Source organism: Procambarus clarkii, chromosome 18 (genome assembly GCF_040958095.1).
Source record: "Procambarus clarkii isolate CNS0578487 chromosome 18, FALCON_Pclarkii_2.0, whole genome shotgun sequence".
NCBI classification, from domain to species: Eukaryota; Metazoa; Arthropoda; class Malacostraca; order Decapoda; family Cambaridae; genus Procambarus; species Procambarus clarkii.
In genome coordinates this window covers 33,438,845-33,459,638 of record NC_091167.1, presented here as the reverse complement: position 1 = coordinate 33,459,638, position 20,794 = coordinate 33,438,845, and the positions used below count along the sequence as shown (strand labels likewise).

General features: G+C 39.6%; 1 protein-coding gene across 1 annotated transcript in view; it reads left to right on the top strand.

Annotated features, from left to right (window-relative positions):
* Positions 1 to 20,794, top strand: part of LOC123754401 (uncharacterized) — an 82,410-nt gene that overhangs the window by 22,228 nt on the left and 39,388 nt on the right. The window contains exons 4-11 of the mRNA XM_069326798.1: positions 879 to 981; positions 1,445 to 1,613; positions 6,217 to 6,363; positions 11,866 to 12,951; positions 14,179 to 14,368; positions 14,657 to 14,813; positions 17,751 to 17,862; positions 20,514 to 20,735. Of these exons, the coding sequence (XP_069182899.1) occupies positions 879 to 981; positions 1,445 to 1,613; positions 6,217 to 6,363; positions 11,866 to 12,951; positions 14,179 to 14,368; positions 14,657 to 14,813; positions 17,751 to 17,862; positions 20,514 to 20,735 (2,186 nt within the window). The remainder of the gene's footprint in view (positions 1 to 878; positions 982 to 1,444; positions 1,614 to 6,216; positions 6,364 to 11,865; positions 12,952 to 14,178; positions 14,369 to 14,656; positions 14,814 to 17,750; positions 17,863 to 20,513; positions 20,736 to 20,794) is intronic.

Sequence of the window (20,794 nt, the reverse complement as noted above, 5' to 3'; positions counted from 1 at the left end):
TGTAAATGTCCCTGGGCCCCTTTGAGCCTGTATTGCTTTGGGTCGGCGGTTGCAGCCAGTTGTCTCGGCTTCGAGTTGAGGAGTGAGCGACGACCACCTCCCGGGTAAGTCCCTCTTTTTCCGTCTGTGGGTAGTTAGCTCCAGGGAGCCGATAAGGCTCCCCCCAGAAAACCAGCATTGAATGTAATGAAACGCCATTTTCTGGGTGAGTCCCGGAGGTTCCCCGGCATCCCTCCCTCCCTCGGTCGGTGTTTTTTTTTGCGTTTTTGACATCCAGCTTCAAGAACTGAGGTGTGGGTAGCTGGCATGGAGGGTCTGGGGCTCCCCCTTCCCCCTCCCGGGGAGGAGAGAAGCTGCGCAGACAGCGGCGCGGCGACGTGTGACATCACACTAGTTTGCTTGTTTTCTGTTGGGGAGTTCTATCCACTAGTTTGGCTTTTGGTAGCAATTTTAACCAGAATAGGGGTTTGTTTGGAGGCTCTTACCTTTCTGGGTGCCTGTTCCGGTCAATGACAGACATAGAATGCTTACAACCACACAGGGGTTTCTATAGGCCATTGCTCCCCTTGCGTCTCTGAGGGGGCCCAGTTCTGGCCGTGGTCCCCGTTAGGCCTAAGAAGTCCATACACATGACTGATGCCAAAGTCTGACATTAGCATATCAGCCTGGGAAAGCTCCGGGGAGCCTCCGGGACTCACCCAGAAAATGGCGTTTCATTACATTCAATGCTGGTTTTTGCAGCAGATTAGGTTACATTTAAATTTGTCCATTCAAGTGGGGTTTTGTTGCGCTTCTTAGACAGGAGTATAAAGTAACCATAAATTATAACTATATATTTGCATTTGTTAATGTTTAATTTAAAACATTGTTTGCTTTAGGAGATCACCAGCAGCTTCGTCCAAGTGCCACAGTGTTTGAGCTAGCAACTAAGTATGGTCTGGAAACTTCCTTGTTTGAAAGATTGATCAAAAATGGCCTTTCGTAAGTACTGTATTTGACACAGTTGTGGTCAGTGTTTTGTACCTATATATATATTGCAAATTGTTAACATTTCTGTACTATTGCAACTGTGCCCAAGGCCAAGCTTTCCTGGTGATACAGTAGTGTGGTTTACTTGGAATTTACTTCTGGTCAGTTTAAAAAGACTTATTTCTACCGTTTGGCATGAGATCGGGTTACTCGGTGATAATTTGATCACTAAGACTGATGCTACTCATTGTTTACATAGCAATCACAATCCACTTGATCAGATACGGTCTGTACATTGCTCAGGTTGCCAGACTTGGAAGTGGTTAGAGAGCCCGAGAGGGATTTTCATATATCGTCAAATAAAAGAAATTTGATCATGATGTGTTTCGATATAAAACTGTTGCCTTCCTTGATTGTGTTAATACAATCAAACCTTACACTGATTTGTGTTTGAAAGCATATTTCTTTTCTCTAGGTATGAAACTCTGGAATATCAACATCGGATGAGGCCCAGCATCTCTAGACTGCTCGTGCCATCTATATATCCTCAGTTGAAAAATCATCCTTCGGTTCATACATATCCACATATCAGGGGCATCACTAGGGATGTTTTCTTCATATCACATGATATTCCTGAGAGAGAGGTTTGTCCAAATATAAAGTTCAGTATTATTTTTATGTTCCCATGCATTACTTTTTTTCTCTTCACCTTTCCTTTTGCCTTATATTGACTATCCCACACTTTACTTTGTCACGATTTGATAAGGGTCCAGGATGGACTGAAACGTAGTCCATCTTTTATTTCACACTAAGTATTGTGACTTATTCTGTGCTTTAAAAAGACAGTTTTATTTGAAAGTAACAAGTTGCATAGTATTCCAATATAACAATTCAATTTCTTTCTTTATTATGCACCCCTATACCCATCCCATGGGCGGTGGTGTAAAGGATTATAGAGGCACATAATTGGTTCAGGAACTGAACCCTCTAGTTCGTTTAGCTAAGCAAATAACAATCTTTTGACGCTAGTTACATAATTATTAATGTTATATATACATGTACACATACTCATACATCATGTACATACCTGTATATATATATATATACATATACATATATACACATGCATATTTAATCACCTACACAAATACACACATCAATAATCTTTTGTATCACAAATGATTCAACAAGAATCTGCGGAGCTAGCAGTCTCCGTGGTGTAGTGGTAAGACACTCGCCTGGCGTTCCGCGAGCGCTATGTCATGGGTTCGTATCCTGGCCGGGGAGGATTTACTGGGCGCAATTCCTTAACTGTAGCCTCTGTTTAACGCAACAGTAAAATGTGTACTTGGATGAAAAAACGATTCTTCGCGGCAGGGGATCGTATTCCAGGGACCATAGGATTAAGGACTTGCCCGAAACGCTACGCGTACTAGTGGCTGTACAAGAATGTAACAACTCTTGTATATATCTCAAAAAAAAAAAAAAAAAAAAAAAAAAAAAAAAAAAAAAGAGGCTCACAACAGTCACTATACAAGGCAGTTTATATCTATAGTGGGGTCACACAATTACTAATCTTGCTCCACACCCACCCAACTGGGCGGCAGCTTTACAGTCATGTGCATGCATTACCTACAGTAAGCAAATTTTGGATACTTCACTAAGATTTCGGGCAGCACATCATTATGACTGAAGTACTTACCCATTTCTTTGACACTATTGATGGTGTTATCTCTAAATTCTGCAATTTTTTCACATTCCATTATATACAAGTGCCACAATGTGTCTTTCCTGTGAGGATCATTTCATTTAGGATGTTTTTGTGGAAAAAATTCAGGTATTTTTGTGGAAAAAAAGGTGGAGCTCTGACATTACTTTTGTGATCACATAATAATAATAATAATAATATGAAAAAGAAATCACATTAAATAACAATAATATAATAATTCAGTGTCGGGGACAGGAAGCCTGTGTGCTCACCTAATTGCTCACCTAATTGTGCTTGCGGGGGTTGAGCTCTGGCTCTTTGGTCCCGCCTCTCAACCGTCAATCAACTGGTGTACAGATTCCTGAGCCTATTGGGCTCTATCATATCTACATTTGAAACTGTGAATGGAGTCAGCCTCCACCACATCACTTCCTAATGCATTCCATTTGCTAACTACTCTGACACTGAAAAAGTTCTTTCTAACGTCTCTGTGGCTCATTTGGGTACTCAGCTTCCACCTGTGTCCCCTTGTTCGCGTCCCACCAGTGTTGAAAAGTTCGTCCTTGTTTACCCGGTCGATTCCCCTGATGATTTTGTAGGTTGTGATCATGTCCCCCCTTACTCTTCTGTCTTCCAGTGTCGTGAGGTGCATTTCCCGCAGCCTTTCCTCATAACTCATGCCTCTTAGTTCTGGGACTAGTCTAGTAGCATACCTTTGGACTTTTTCCAGCTTCGTCTTGTGCTTGACAAGGTACGGGCTCCATGCTGGGGCCGCATACTCCAGGATTGGTCTTACATATGTGGTGTACAAGATTCTAAATGATTCCTTACACAGGTTCCTGAACGCCGTTCTGATGTTAGCCAGCCTCGCATATGCCGCAGACGTTATTCTCTTTATGTGGGCTTCAGGAGACAGGTTTGGTGTGATATCAACTCCTAGATCTTTCTCTCTGTCTGTTTCATTAAGTACTTCATCTCCTATTCTGTATCCTGTGCCTGGCCTCCTGTTTCCACTGCCTAGTTTCATTACTTTGCATTTACTCGGGTTGAACTTCAACAGCCATTTGTTGGACCATTCACTCAGTCTATCCAGGTCATCTTGTAGCCTCCTACTATCATCCTCTGTTTCAATCCTCCTCCTCCTCCTGTGTGTGTGTTCATACATGTTAGGCTTTTATCGAGGTTCTCCCCCCCCCCCACCCCTGCCCCTCAAAGTCAAATTACTACCCCGCCCAGGATGCAACCCCACAACGCGCTGACTAACTCCTGAGTACCTACTTACTGCTAGGTGAAAGGAAATGTCCCCAACCATTTCTGTCCCGCCTGGGACTCGAACCCAGAATTCTTGATTGTTTTATTTATTTATATACTGGAAGGTACATTGGGTTTATGAGAGTACATAGCATTCATGTTTTTACATTCTTGTACAGTCACTAGCACGCATAGCGTTTCGGGCAGGTCCTTAATCTAACAGATAACAAGAACTTGTGCGTCGAGAACGAATCCGACTGTACTATCAGGACCCTTAACCCCTCAATTGCGCCAGCCAACAAAAGTCATTCTGAGAGTTGTGCTATTTTTTTTAATTAGGCTAGATTTTAATGTTTTCATCACTCTTGTGTTTTGAAATGAAAATAGTTGAGTTTGGAAACATTTTCAATAACTTTACCTGAACATTTATAAAAACAACAAAAATATGTCCTTAACAATTGCACTATGAAGTTTTTGCCAAAAACAGGTGCGCAGTGCAGGCGTTAACGTGATGTATCAATGAGAAAATCATTAGGAGCCATGAGGAGCATTCAAACCTATGCGCTGGGTACTCCCAAGCATGCTCTAGACCACTACACCATGACTATGGTCAAAAGTATTGCAACCTCGGATTCCGCTGAATCCTCTTTAGGTTCCTGAGAATGTAGAGTTTAAAGGCACTAATACGCAAATTATGTGTAAGACAGTTGCTTTGCTGTGGTTGGGTCCTGTATTGGAACACCACTTTTAAGTTGACCCTTCCCTAGGAGGTCTGATTAAATACCTTTAAATTTTGACTTGTCTTTGTGATTGCGTCACCTCTTATTGGGGAAGTTCTTTGGCAAGCTTAAGTGTGTTGGGAGATTTGCAATTTCCATATTAGTTTGTGAACCAAAATTAAATCATCTGTGTTTCTTATACATTAAACTGTGCAACCATATAAAGTACTACATCAAAGTGTACATAATTAAAATTAGTTAACAAATCTAATGGGAAAAAATCACATATGGCAATTGGAGAAATCATACTACAGGTGTACAGTATATAATTTTCTCTACCACGGCATCATTGTCCTACTCCTAATCACTATGGCCAGAAAAACACACTGCTGTTTCCTCCATTTCCTTCACAACCACTTCAAAGACTATCCATCTCGCAAACAATTTAAGAGAAAAACTAAGCACTACCTAATCCACTCCATGTAACTTACCATATCTCCTAAATGTCAACCTATGTCTTGCTGTTTTCAAACAATATTGATTATTGATCAACATGAATAACTGCTGATATCTGCCATGTATAAACTCAAAGAAACCTATCTGTTTATTTAGTTATAACTACTTCTGCTGTTCTGTTGCAATTTCTGCTGTTCTATCCAACATTTTTCTTCCTTATTTCAGTTTAAATCATGCCTTTGATTTCAATTATTTTTAAGTCTTAGTTTTTAAGTGTTTTTCCCTCTTCTTGACCAAAATGCTATGCATATTAGTGGCTTTAGGCATAGTGTATTCTTGCTCTATCTACAAATTCAGTTTGTAACTCATTTTGTATGTGTGTACCTTTACCTGAATAAACATTATTATTATTATTACACAGAAATCACAATAACGTGATATATCAAATGAACAAATCCACAAGGATCTTGATGAGGGTTTGAATCTATGTGCTGGATGATCCCAAATGCGCTTTTATACTACGTCGTGGTATAGTTGTTAGAGCATGTCTGGGAACATCCAGGGCATAAGTTCGAACTCTCATCACGGCCCGTGTGGATTTGTTCATTATTATTAATATTTTTGTTACTTGCCATGGTTCCCTAATTTGCATCATGATCATTAGACTTGAACCATTCCCATACATTTTCCAGGTCACCTTCCACACCAGTCTCTCTGAACATACCGTGGATTGATATCAAGGTCATTCGTTTTGCATTCACCTTCACTTGTACTTAGTTTAGCAGATGTATGTCACAGATTTATTCCATGCACATTTTAATATTTTTTCTTTCCAAGCCATGTTGAATATTAATTTATATGTTGAATTGTATCTTAAATTTTCGTAGTTATTTTGTGGTGGCATAAATAAAATTACTAATAAATAAATAATAAATGTTTATTCAGGTAAAAGTACATACATATAAGATAAGTTACAAACAGAATGTTGGATTTCTAGATAGAGCTGGTACATACTATGCCTAATGCCACTACTTATCGTTTCGGGCTTTATTCACGTTTAAGTCTTCTTGTCCTGATTACATAATGATGCATTTATATATTTTCTTTTCACAGGATTCTGATGACAATAACAGCCATGAAAATCAGTATGAGGCAGAATTTCTCATTGGCCTATGTAGACATCTTATTTTACAAGGATATTCTTCAGAAGAAATTACTATTCTCACTCCTTACTCGGGACAGTTCTTCTTACTACGGAAGGTGGGTGGCCACTTATTGCCCTGGTGGATGTTAATTCTTTTTAAGGTTAAATATGCATAAATGTAAACCAGTTGAGGAAGGAAAATAAGTGCTACATTTTTCAGCATATAGGACTCACTTCTGCCTAAGACACACTTATATTTTCTGGCATATTTCTTTATATTTTATTTTGTATGATGTTTCATTATATATTTATTGAATATGATTTTGAAGTGCAGGTACCCTATTACTATGTTCTTTTGTGTTAGCTTTTGCTTTAGCTACGACGTCTCGCTTCAATGTAATATTATAGCACTGCATCCTATCTGTCAGAAAATACAATACTTTTTTTTCCACTCGGGTGATAAGATGTATGATGTTCTCCATTGATATTGCGAAGATAGGTAAGGAAGAGTGGGGATAATGGGGAAAATATTGAAAAAAATATGATTTTGTAAGGCAAATTTGATTTAAATTGTGTCAAATGATAGTTAGATAAATTGGCTATCTTGCCAGTGAGTTTCATAATCGTTGATGGTAAATTTTTGGAGGACATTTTAAATATGGCTATGTAAACTTTTGCATCCCAGTGCTTGATGCAACAGTGAGATCATTCGGACACCAAAAATATAAAAGATTAATTGATTCACTTGAGTAAGGCTTAATAATAATAATAATGGTTCTTCAGCATTCAGAACTCTCAGCTGTTTTCTGGGGTCATCTTATTTTTGTGAGACTCCGGGTAATGAGGGGATGTCGGGGTTGGGCTCTTGGTGCATTTCAACTTGATTGATCTGTAGTTTCTGGCCTGAGGGGTGGGGGAGCTTCTGTCATCATTTATTTAACCCTTACACTGCTCAGGGGTCCTGGGGACATTTACACCCCTGTGCGCAAGAAAAAAAAAAATTCAAAATTTTTTTTCGTCTTCTAAACATGTTAATTTGTGTCCCCTTGAGCACGGAAAAAAAAAATAAAATCGTAGGTGACATATTTTGGGCGCAATTGACCGAGGAAGTCTGGCAAAAAGTGGGCGTTGACAGAGCGGTCGTCCGACCCGGTCAGCGTCACCCGCGCTGACAGATGGGAGTTGCCACAAAGATATTATTACCTAATTGTTTCAATGTCTCCGATTGATTTTTTCTTAGTTTTTTTGCAGTAATATTATTCAATAGTGTGTATTGTAATATATTTACAGGCATACCTCAGAATAAGAGTTTAATCCGTTCCTGGAAACGCCTCGCCTTCCGAAAACTCGCATTCCGAAGTTAATTTTCCCGTAAGAAATAAAGGGAAATGAATTAATCCGTTCCTGACTACCCCAAAACCCCACATCAAACTAAATTTTTATACCTAATTCATCTAAATAAACCTACAAAACTGTGTTCCAGTTATTACTTACCTTGCTGTCGAGTGCTGTAGGCGTATGGAAGATGGTGAGGAGGGGGGAGGAGGAGAGGAGTTACTGTTTGGAAGGGGAGTCCCCTTCCATAATCACATCACATAACCCCATGCCTTGTAACACTATGGATACCACTTCTCTTTCTAAATTTTTCAAACCAGCCCCTGCTTGCCTTAAACTCTTTCTTATCTGCATCACTCGTTGCAGGGGTATTCTTTAGAAGGTCTTCGTGCAACACCCTGGCTTTCTCACAAATAATGGCCTCCGAAACACTATCACCCCTCAACTCCTTGTCGTGTATCCAAATTAATAACAACTTTTCCACTTCTTCAAGTATTTGTGGTCTTTGTGCTGTTAATGTTCTTACTCCTTTTGCCACTTTAGCACCCATAATCTTATTTTTCTTCTTAAGTATAGTGCATATTGTTGATGTGGCTTTGTTGTACTGCCTACAAAGTTCAACAACACGTGTACCGTTCTCATGCTTCCGAATGATCTCTTGTTTCTCCTCTATTGTCATCCTCACATGAGCTTTCTGGCCTTTATCCTTACCACTGGCTTTCTTGGGACCCATGGTGAGATATATAATAACAAATTGTATAGACAAATCACCAAAAATCCAACAAAACACTGAAAATCCGCGAGAAGAATTGATGTGGGGGTAGTCACTGAGCGCGAGACAATAATAAACTGAGGGGCGGAGGGGCGACGATCGCCGAACCACCACGCGCTAGGTCGGCTGTACGCGTATCAACAAACTCGCGTCCAAACTCGCCTCCCGAAGTAACCATTGCCTTCCGAGACAAATTTTTGGAGTAAATACACCTCGCCTTCCGAAAACCTCGCATACAGGGACAATCGCATTCCGATGGTACCACTGTATATAATAAAAGTGGTGAATAATCGCTATACTCAAAAGTATGATGTGCATATTAGTGATTCAATTATTATGTTTATAAAACAATAAACATATAGTTTTGCTGCTATTACACTCTATACACAGGTTATATAAAAGTATCTGCATGTTTTGGTCACCATAACGAACCACTAAGTTGGTATTGAGAGTCGAAAAGCAACGAAGAGTTACTACCACACACCAGCCAACCACTCGCTGCCACTCCCTCAACACACGCACTAAACTTTCTTCCCCAAAAATACCATTTGTGGTGTTATTACACTATATACAGACGTTATATATAAGTATGTATATATTTTGTTCACCACAACTGTACAGCTAAGCTGATATAGTTAGTTCAGGCACTAAGAGTCGTCGCTATACACAGATGGCAGCTGGCGGCTCCCTCACTCTTTCAAGGTCACACGCACTAAACGTTCTACCCCAACAATACTGATTGCAGTGTTATTACCCTATATACACATATTATATATAAAATATCTACACGTTTTATGCACCGTAACTGTACACCTAAGCTTGTAGTGCACCCAAAGAGCATAGTGGCCACCCTCTAAACAGCTAGACAAATTGTGCAGACGACGTCACCTCCATCACCCATATGGCTCCTCCCAGCATAATCCTTTTGCTGTTATTACACTAATACACACATTATATTTAAGTATCTACATTTGTGTTCACCATAGAGAACCACTGACCTGGTATGGTGAATGCAAACAATAACAGCTAGCCACACAGTCAGTAAACGATGCTGTCTCCCTCCATCTCTCAGCATCACTCCTCCCACAGCGCTGATTATTACAAACAATCCTGCTATTATCACAACCCTGGTTATTTATATCACAGTCATGGGTCATCTGTAATATTGTCATCGCTAAATATTAACAATTATATATTTATTTTGACATTTTTCGGCGATGCTGTGGTCACAAGCTGAACAGCAATGCTGTTCGCTCATGCTGCGTGCGCTGGCCTTGGTTGCTCCAACAGTACTGTGCCTCTCACACCTGAGAATATTGCCCATGATTTTTTTTTTAAATGGCATCTGTTTACAAGAGCCCTGAGGAAGCTACTGTGAACCTCGTGTAAGCCGCGGGCCATTTGAATCAGGCCTGGCACCCTATGGCGTATATATACGCCATGCGCACCATGGGACATGTTACTCAGGGCGTATATATACGCCATGCGCAGTTTAAGGGTTAACCGTAGCCACGATATTTTTTTAAAATGGCATCTGTTTACAAGAGCCCTGAGGAAGCTACTGTGAACCCCGTGTAGCCGCGGGCCATTTGAATCAGGCCTGGCACCCTATGGCGTATATATACGCCATGCGCACCATGGGACATGTTACTCAGGGCGTATATATACGCCATGCGCACCATGGGACATGTTACTCAGGGCGTATATATACGCCATGCTCAGTTTAAGGGTTAACCGTAGCGGCTTGGCTACTGCCCTTGCATCACAGGCATTTCATTCTTTATATTGGCTATAGTTGGCAGCTTATTCCATTTTTGTTCCAAAAATCGTTTCCTGGTGTTGGACGTTGTATGTATTTGGATTCTTCCTGTTGGTGTTCTTTTGGCAGCTGCTTTGAGCATCAGCTGTTGTACTCTGCTCTTCTGTTCTGTTCATACTTATAACTTACCTGGCTCCCATTACTAGTGGTTTGATATGTTGGCTTTATTCTGATCTTGTGTTGAGCTTTGGTATATCAGTGATGTGGGAGGGCGATGCTCTTTCTTTTTGGGTTAATAGGTAATGTTTCAGGTATCTCTTGCTCATTCTAGTTCTCCCTTTGCACAAGCCTTTTTGTCAGTCGTGCAGATGGTTTTTGTAATTTCCTTTAATTTCATTAGTTATTATGGTAGTTACATTAAATGCTCTAGAACAGCACCCCAATATTTATTTTGCCAAAGAAGTTCCAGCATTGCTGACCTAGTTGAAGATTTTGTTCCCATGTACATCCTGTCTTGTCCTCAGTTCATGTTAGTTTGCTTCATTTACATTTATGGGTGTCATAGTTACAGTTTTACTTAGTCTCCACTTTGTGATCAGGTTCCATAAGTAGCGATCTGCAGTATTTACAGTACTGTTTGCTAATCTTCTGGTACATGGTTATGGGATATGCAGGAGACTTGCAAGCAGTGCTACTCTTTAGATGGTAAATGTTCTGTCTGCCATAGACAATCTTGGGATCCTTTGCTAGGATTTTGGGTGAAATGTCATCCTGGGTAATTTCCTATTTTTTACCCTTTGTGATCAAGTTGTCTTTACATTATTGGATTTGTTTGCATTCAACTATCCAGTAATGGATGGTATAGGAATAGTTCTGACAAGGTTTACATTTGGTCAGCTTTACTTCGACAGCTGGTGCACACTCCGAGAGGTTCCCATAGCTGAGCTTCAGCTTAGCAGTGGTATAGAGTGAAAGTCTGCTGCTTTTATTGGATGATCTATGAGTATGTGGCCTTTCCTGTATGACAATTGTCATAGGTATTCTTGATTCCTACTAGTACTGGAAGGTTTCTGCTCTTGTACTGTAATTTAGGTCACATTGTCTTGCCTGTCCTCTGCCTGTCTTGCTCACCGTTCACATTCTGTGGGTGCTGTTTCCATCCTGTGGTCATCATGTAGGTGGTCTGTGGTCCATGTTTAACTGCAGTTGCCTGTTTAGAGTTTAAATTTTCTCCTGTTCTGCACCTGGCTTCCTTGCTGGTTGTACTATCTAGAGATTTTGTGTTTTGTTTTTTGCCTGCTATGGTTATCTGTGTGGCTCCAGATAACACACTTCAGATGTGTGTTTCTGAAGTTTGGACGTAAGGTGTGACCAATTTACCCTTCCACTCGAGTGCTTGTGGGTCATACATAAAAACTTGGACTGGCGTTATTAGGGGTTCCAGACTTCCTGTGATTTCAGTAGGAATCCGGTTGTATGACTTTTACAAGTCATCGGTGGTCTAGTGCTAGAGTACACAACTGGCAATGCTGGTGTTGTAGGTTTGCACCCTTTTTATAGTCCCAGTGGATTTTCTCAATAATAATAATAATAATTTTTATTTATCTAAAATACATTTTAATTATTTGAAACTTGTTATCATGAAGTATTTGTAGGTACATCATGTAGTTTATATTAGCTACCAATAAAGTGTCTTTTCAGGCATTACTTTGCATAAATAAATGAGTTGCTAAAATTGCTATTTATCAACAGCTTCAGCGAAACCACCAGGCATGTTCGGGTGTGAGAATGTGTGTGGTGGACAACTTTCAGGGAGAAGAGAACAATATTATTTTGTTGTCCTTAGTACGAAGTAATGTTGAAGGGAAAGTGGGCTTCCTTCGCACTGATAACAGGGTGTGTGTTGCCCTCTCACGTGCCAAGCATGGCTTATACATTACTGGAAATATGGATCTGCTGAGTTCCTCCAGTGAGCTGTGGAAGAAGATCAAAGAAGACCTTTCAGCAGACAACTCTATTGGCAATTCCTTGACTCTTAAATGTACAAATCATCCTGATCAACTAATATCGATATCATCAGGTGATGACTTCTTCAAGAAAAGCCCAGAGGGTGGATGTCGCCTAATATGTGGCAGTTCCCTTCCAAATTGTAAGCATTCCTGTCCCAAAATTTGTCACATGGATGATCGAGAGCACAAACAGTTTAAATGCCGTTCGCCTTGTCCTAAGATTCTGTGTGAATTGGACCATCAGTGTCCAAAGAAATGTTGGGAAATATGCACACCATGTATTGTTTTGGTCACAAAAGTGTTACCTTGTGCCCATAGTCATAACATTCCATGCCATGTTGACCCAAAGAAACATGCATGTCCAACTCGAGTAATAAGACAAATACCTCTCTGTCAGCATAAGGTCACCATGCCTTGCCATTGTGATGCAAATACTTTTGCTTGTACCATGGACTGTGACACTAGACTGGATTGTGGTCACAAATGTAGATTCAAGTGTCACCGGAGAAAGGATCCGGACCACGATTTATATAATTGCTTAGAAAAGTGTACAAAATTGAATGCAGGTTGTTCACAAAACCATCCATGCCAAAAGAAATGCCATGAAGAATGTGGAGCTTGCACAGTAAAATTAAACAAAACTCTACAATGTGGGCATGTGGCAGTTAAAGTTGACTGCTCTGAACTGGAGGAAGATATCATTTGTCGTAAACCCTGTACAAAAATGCTGCCTTGTGGCCATCCATGTAAGAAACTTTGTTTCCAAAAATGTGGTGACTGTGCACAGAAAGTGAAGAAGACTGTACCAGGTTGCAATCATGTTACTCAGGTAAGCCAATTCTTTTTCAATTTCATTGGATTATTCTTTGGTATAGTGTTCTTTAAGGAGCAAGATATCCAAAACAGCAGACTTTTTTACATTGTGTCAAATAAGCCAGTTGTCAGTTTGTGCACATGCTGCTTAGATTATACTAAAGCATTATGTTTACAAAATGGCAAAGCTTCCATATAAAAATAAGCTAAATATCAAGTAAATGATAGTGCAGGATAAGTAACTTTTATTGTTCTAATTGTCCTTAACGACTAATAACAGACAAATATGGGAAATTATTGATCTAAACAGTCTGCTCCCAACTGACTAGTCCCAGTTTGATTCCTGCTCGTTATTCATGGTTTGGGCATGTGTTTTTTTATACCTAATGACTCTGTTTACCTAGTAATTAGGTACCTGGGAGTTAGTAGACTGTCATGGGCTTCATTCTAGGGGAAAGTCAGCCAGTGTCTAGTTGACCTTGATAAGCCTATTCACCGGCTTCCTGTTCCTGGCAATTGGAAACCATACTTATAGGCTCAACCTTCACACTATTAAGCAGGGAAATCCAGCTCTGATAGCCTTTTTAATATATATATCAATAAAATAAACTTATAATAAGAAAAGCAATGTTTAAGTAGTAAATGAAGTGTAGAAGTTTTGATAGAGGGGTCTTAAGTTATAAAGGAAAGCTATATTTTGAAAGACATACTAATTCAAGGCTGAATTTTGAGAATATGTTAACAGGGTGTTGAAGGGTCGTGAAAGTGTGGTCGTGAGACAACCATTCAGTGCTGATAAGTGTTATTAAATATGCATGTCATCCACGACTGCTTTCTGTTACCAGTTGAGTTCTCATAATAATATTAGGTATCATACATAAACTTATAAATAATATAACTTATTAAACTTTGTTGGGAAGTGTTGCCTAACTGCCAAAGGATTCATTTTGAAGGTGTTCAACAAAAATCTGTACTGTATAGGGCATCAGGATGCTATGTTATCTTAAGGAGTGACCAAGTGACAACTCTGAAAGCCGTAGTTTATTATACTGATGCCTTAATTTTCTTCCGAGTTAGGTTGCTTGTAATCCCTTCAATAGAGCATCGTCAATCAAGTTTAGATATGAGAAAGCAAAATCTAAAAGGTTTATTTAGACTTGTGATAAGTTTGATAGTGGCATTAACAGTATTGTTCCAACTGATTTTAACATGTCATAAAATACAGTACTTGTTAATTTTTCAGATGGAATGTGGATTACCAGCAACAGCTAGCAAGTGTCCGGGAAAGTGTCCCAAAACATTACCATGTGGGCATCCCTGTAGACAACGCTGTATGGATGTGTGTACTACCAAATGCACCGAGCTTGTTACCTCGACCACCAAGTGCCCTAAAGGCCATTTTATCAAGCTTCCTTGTCATTTAATTGGCAAAGGTATGTAATTGCTGTATTGTACATGAAAAGTATCCATGAGTGTTTGCAAATCCTTTGTATATAGAAAGGTTTCTCTGACTGCTAGCAAGGTAAAAGAATTCAATGTGTAGATAATGTAAAATTAAGCAGACAACAAAATAGTGTTTGTAATGAAGACATAGTCACTTTCATCTCTAGGTAACTTAATGACCTTATCATAATGTGCCTCAGATGCCTATTGTAGATGTAGGTTATTGTGTTTTCATTTTATATATATTTAGTATAACTACAATGCTTTTTAACTTTCAGTGAATGGAGAGGATGCATGGGAATATTGTAAAGAACCATGCGGTCAGGTCCTGAAATGTGAGCATAATTGTTTAGGCAATTGTGGGCTCTGCTTTCACGGACGGATTCATGTCTCGTGTCAGCAGCCATGTAAAAAACCACTTGTGTGCGGACACATGTAAGTATTTCCAATTCTTTGTCTTACAACTGTACGTGTAGCTGGCAAAGAGACGTGTGATAATTAATTACTATTATGAGTTAGTAGTTCCTATGCAAGGAATTTCCTTTTTGCAGTCCCCATATGTACAGCAGGTCTTGTAGCACCTACATATTGCAGTGGCTCTCTGCTTTCCAACCCATATCCATGCTGTAAGTTCACTTGTGGCTAGGCAGATGAATAGAAGTTGTATGGTTTGCTCTATATGAAACAACAGATGGCAAACAAGGCATGACAGGGTCTAATACACCATTAGGCAGAGTCTCATCTCTGCCAAGTGTCCAGCAGAGAGAAAAATCCAGTTTTTTAATGTCCCATAGTTCTGCTATCCATGTTGGTCAACCAAATGGGATTACACTATGTCCAAGGAGGATTGGCAGACAGGTGGCATAGTCTTATTCCTGTAGACACCATGCTAGACACCTACATTGACTCGCTGTTGGTCAAACAGTTACTGCTGCCATGCACAGGAAAAAAAAAAAAAAGAGTTAGTCCAATAACAACAGGGAAGTAGACCACCAGTACAACTTTGTGTCTATTAGTAAAATCACTAGGCACTTTCAAAGGAATCCCTCCCTTTAACAAGAGACTTTGAACTAGGTACCCCGCAGAGTGGTGTCCTCAGTCCTACCTTATTTAATATCTTAATAAACACGCTGTTAAACTATACCGAGCAAACCCAACGTCCACATCATTAGCTATGCTGATGATATAATGATACACACCACTGGGTATGCTAACATGCAGAACACTCTTAACTCTGTATTAGACTCATGTCAGGACCTAGGTTTAATTATCTCAGCAGAGAAAACAAAGATACTAAATCGGCGCCCACCCAGGCAGGGAGGAGCTGTTCGCAAGATGCAACAGTCTGATGGCTCCCAGCTTGACTATGTAAACAGATTCAAATACCTTGGCCTTGAGGTGCCACTGTATGGTCCTGTTGTATTCAGACTCTGTCGTCAGTATAAAGAGGGGCTCCGAGCTCTCAAGGCTGTTGCAGGTAATCACTCAGGCTATGGTGCCAATGTCAGAATTGTCAAAATGATGTACCTTGCATACATGCGATCTTTAGTGGATTATGCTGCACCTCTGCTTGTTTTGATGCCTGAAAGAAAGCTTGGAGGGCTTGAAAAATTGCAGAACGAAGCCTTGAGGATAATCCTTGGGTGCCCTCGTACCACAAAGATACTTAATATGAGAAAGGAACTTAATATTCTGAGCATTGTTGATCGTGTTACTGAAATTAACTGTCAAATTGGTATAAAAATGCTTAGGCTAACTCATCCTAATCCTTGTACAGAAGCCCTCCAGAATTTCTTTATTGAAGATCAGCATTGTTCCAAATGGATAACAAAAAGTGGAACTCAACTCAGAATGTATCAGGTTCATGATTTGTACCAAGAGAAACAACAACGGCACTTTCCTGCACCGTGGGAGGTTACACCCTTTCCAGTTTTAATCCCTCCCTTTCCACCCAAGAAGCAAATTAGAGATCAGCCCAAGCTTCGTCTTGAGGCAAAGCTCAACGCCTTAAGCCATATTGATGCTCTGTCCACAGAGCATTCTCTCTCTCAAATCATATACACTGATGGTTCCCTACACCGCACCACGGGTGCAGCTGGAAGTGCAGTTGTTCTGACAATGGGTGATGGCTTGTACTTTGAGTGGGGAGTCCGTATAAACAATTGGGCCTCTACCCTTCAGACCGAATTATTTGCCTTGATCCTTGCACTGAAATGTGTACAAGTCTCCATACTTGATACATTAATTGTAAGTGACTCCTTTTCATCCTTAAATGCTCTCAACTCTTTAAGACATAACTGTAACATGCTCGTGTCCGAAGCTAGACACAAATACAATAAAATTATTAAGGATGGTAACAGAGTCCATTTCATGTGGTCTCCATCTCATGTTGGCCTCCGAATGCATGATAGAGTTAATAAGTTAGCCAAAGAATCTGCCTTTAAAGGAGCCGTTGAGTGTAACCTTGGATTGTCAATGAGCAATCTGAGAGCAGCAGTACACCGAGAACTTCAACAAGATCTTGTAGGTCTGAGGCAAAGTGAAATTGACACCAGTAATTCCATTTATCATCATACTATCATGCAAGAGGAGCCACACATCTATGGATCATCCAATAAAATCAGCAGACTTCTAGATGTTACTACTGCTCGGCTTAGACTTGGTTACAAGTATCTCTGGGAATTCTCATTATCTGCTGATGTAGACCTAACCAAATGTAAGTTGTGTCAACAAAATTATTCACCACCCTCCGTCACTATGTGATGGAATGCGAAAAGATACGTGAATTTAGAGACAATTCTATAACCAATGTTCCAGCGATGTGTAAATATTTCATTCAAAATGATCTGCTACCAGAAATTTTAGCCAAATATTCCCAGTTTGCTAACTGTAGGTAGTAACTGAGTGATTGTAACCTATCCACCGCTGCCCACTGGATGGGGGGCGGTGTGCAGGACAAACATATAAATTGTGACACTAGCTCTCCACATATGTCAGTTCAATAAACTTATTTCAATTTCAGTTTCAATATGTCAGTTGCTTAATTTAGAACCTGTACTTGAGGTCGATCTCGAACCCATTGTTGATGTGACGACTTATATTGAATTTTGTAACTAGCTCATCAAGATTGTAACTTGCTTAGCTAAATAAATTGTGGGGTTCAGTCCCTGAGCCCATTATGTGCCTCTGTAACCCTTTCCACTACCGCCCACAAGATGGGTATGGGGTGCATAATAAATGAACTAAACTAACGTTACCCAAAATGTTCGCCATTTGAGACGATCATTATTTGAGGTACCACTGTACATTCAGATCTTTTTAATTATTTTGAATCCATGCTATTGCTTTACAAACACAATATGTTACTTGCAGATGCAAGCATCCTTGCAGTGCAGAGTGTCCCCCATGCCAGGAAGAATGCCAGTGGCGCTGTACACACAGTCGTTGCCGGAAGATATGTGGCATTCCCTGCACAGTATGTAAGGTGAGAAAAGTAGCTACTTTGCATTAATCAGCATGTAATTATTTGTTGAAATTGAAAGTTTTGTTCGTGAACCGACTGACATTGTTTGTTCATAGAAGCGTACATCAGTAAAATTAATGGATGTTATTTTTATTTCACACTGAAACACTATTTTGTTGTCTGCTTAATTTTACATTATCTAGACATTGAATTCTTTTTCAATATCACCCCACTTCATAATATCAAGTGGGGTAATATTGATACTGCCTGGATACTGCCTGTGCAGTATCACCATAGGCCATAATACCAAAGCCTGTGCCATATAACATTAGGACATAATGTCAAAGACAGTGTTTGAGATATTGAACCTGGGACCTTTCAGTTATGAACCAACTGTACTAACCACCTTGTAATAGTGTGATTTTTGGGTGGGTAATAGTGTGTTGACAGGTGGCAGTAAGTGGGTGTGAGGATGGTGATGAGTGTAGTTACGTTGCCGTCAACCCGGCAAGTAACACAAACATTTTGACTGGGAACCGGACACATCTCACCGACTCACTTTATAACCATGGATGAAGCAAAGTGATAGTGACAGATAATGCTAGAGTAATATTGACTAGTACAGACCACTATAAACATTTGACATTGATAAACCAAGAAGATACTTAGCAATTGTAACTACTTTAGTAGGTGAGGGTTAGGTGGGCCATATGTGAGAGTGTAGGGAAATGTTTGCGGTTGTGAGGATGGAGCTAAATTGTGCTGCTGTTGCTAAAGAGAATTGGAGAATGCCATTAGTGCATATTAAATAATAATGGTGCATGCAATTTAAATTATTGGTTACTAAATACTCTGTGGCAGAAATGTGCTGTTTAACTCTTAAACTGCACAGCTATTTAACACTTTTGCGCACCCGGCATGTGCACCCCAACCCACCCCAAGGTGGGCCCAGTTTTTCCCCAGGAGCGCACATCCACACTAACATTTGTACTCTTTCCATTGTTCTGACCTTAATTTAGGAGTTATGTTGTTCATTTTGGATCATATTGTTTGCAATCTAAAGGCGCACAATTTAAAACTAGTCCCATAATAATCAAACAGTAAATGTAATTTTAACACTATCGTTCTCTTTGGACGTGACTTGCGTCCATTTTTTTTCTCTCGAGTCCTAGCCGTTGACTGGACTTGCGTCCACTACAAAAATATTTGTATAAAATTAATTTTTATCCGACTGAGCTTGGAATAGTTTCAAAATAAGCGCCTTTACAATGCGCACAATTTGATACCGAAATTAAAGATGTAACATGAAACTTGATGTCAGAACACTTGAAAAATTATAAATACAAATTTGGGTCTAAATTCTAAATTTTAAAATATTTGTTAAAGTTCTATTTATTGTGCTATTATTATGGGACTAGTTTTAAAATGCGCACCTTTATATTGCGAACAATTTGATAACAAAATGAGCGCTGTAACGTGAAATTTTATGTCAGAACACTGGAAATATATAAGTAATTTTGATGATGAGCGTCCAAAATTAAAATATTTGTTAAAATTCCAGTTATTGCTCTATTATTATGGGACTAGTTTTAAAATGCGTGGCTTTATTTTGCAAACAATTTGATACCAAAACGAGCGATGTAGCATGAAAATTGATGTTATCAAACTGAATGAGTATACACATTAGGTTGTGGTGTGCAAATTGGTGCTCGTTCATGGGTAACTTTAGGCTTTGCTGCAGGAAGTCTTGCCAGACTTTTGGACATTATATGCATATACATCTGCAGGGAATTTAATTGCGAACACAATGATACCAAAACGAATGACGTAGCACATGAATTAAGGTGAGAAAACTGAAACGAGTATACACATTTAGGCGTCGCCGCATGCTTGCCCGTACCATTGGCCCCATGACGTCAAAATCTGCGGTGCGCGTGTGGCGCCAGCAGTAGTGTTAACAAATATTTTAATTTTGTACGCTCATCACAAGTATTTATAATCATTGTAGTGTTCTGACCTCAATTATCGCACTACATCGTTCATTATGGTATCAAATTGTTTTCAATCTAAAGACGCACATTTTAAAACTAGTCCCATAATGATCGAACAATAAATGGAATTTTACCAAAAATTTAAATTTGGATGCTCATCACCACACAAGTATTTATAATCTTTCCAGTGTTCTGACCTCGATTGTCATGCTACATTATTCTTTTTGGTATCAAGTCGTTTGCAGTGTAAAGGCACACATTTTAAAACTAAACCCATAATAATTGAACAATAAATTGAATTCTAACAAAATTTAAAATTTTGACGCAACATGCGTCACCATCGGACATCTGTCAGTTTATTTAGTGACGCAGCCTGCGTCGCCGCCGGATGAAAGTGATAAAAGTACTACATAAGGTTATAAAGCTATGGAACTGCCTACCTGCCATAGCCATAAATGCTAAGAAATTATTGCAGTACTGTACCAAAATCCAGTTGGAAAAAATAATCAGGAAATATGGGGGGACCTTTGACATGCCATGGGCTTCCTGTCTTCATCATGCCCACTAGACTGATGGTGGCCCATCAGGTAAATACAGACTCCCACTCCATACATATATACATTTGCATCTAATTTCTTTAACAGAATAAATTTGACTATATCTAAAGTTTTTATTTCTCAGATGAATTGTGATTGGAAGTGTAAGCACTTGAAATGTACGAAACTTTGTGGTGAGAAGTGCTCAAGAAAACCTTGTGATCAGGCTTGCCCACGAAAGCTGAAGTGTAGCCATCCATGTGTTGGCTTTTGCGGTGATCCGTGTCCACCATTGTGTCGGATTTGTGATGCAGAGGAGCTTACAGAATTTGTATTATTGGGCTATGAAGAGGATGCTGATGCAAGGTGAGTTTGGGCTGTTCAGCATTTTGTTATACGCACATCATAAAGTATTTTGTGGTATGA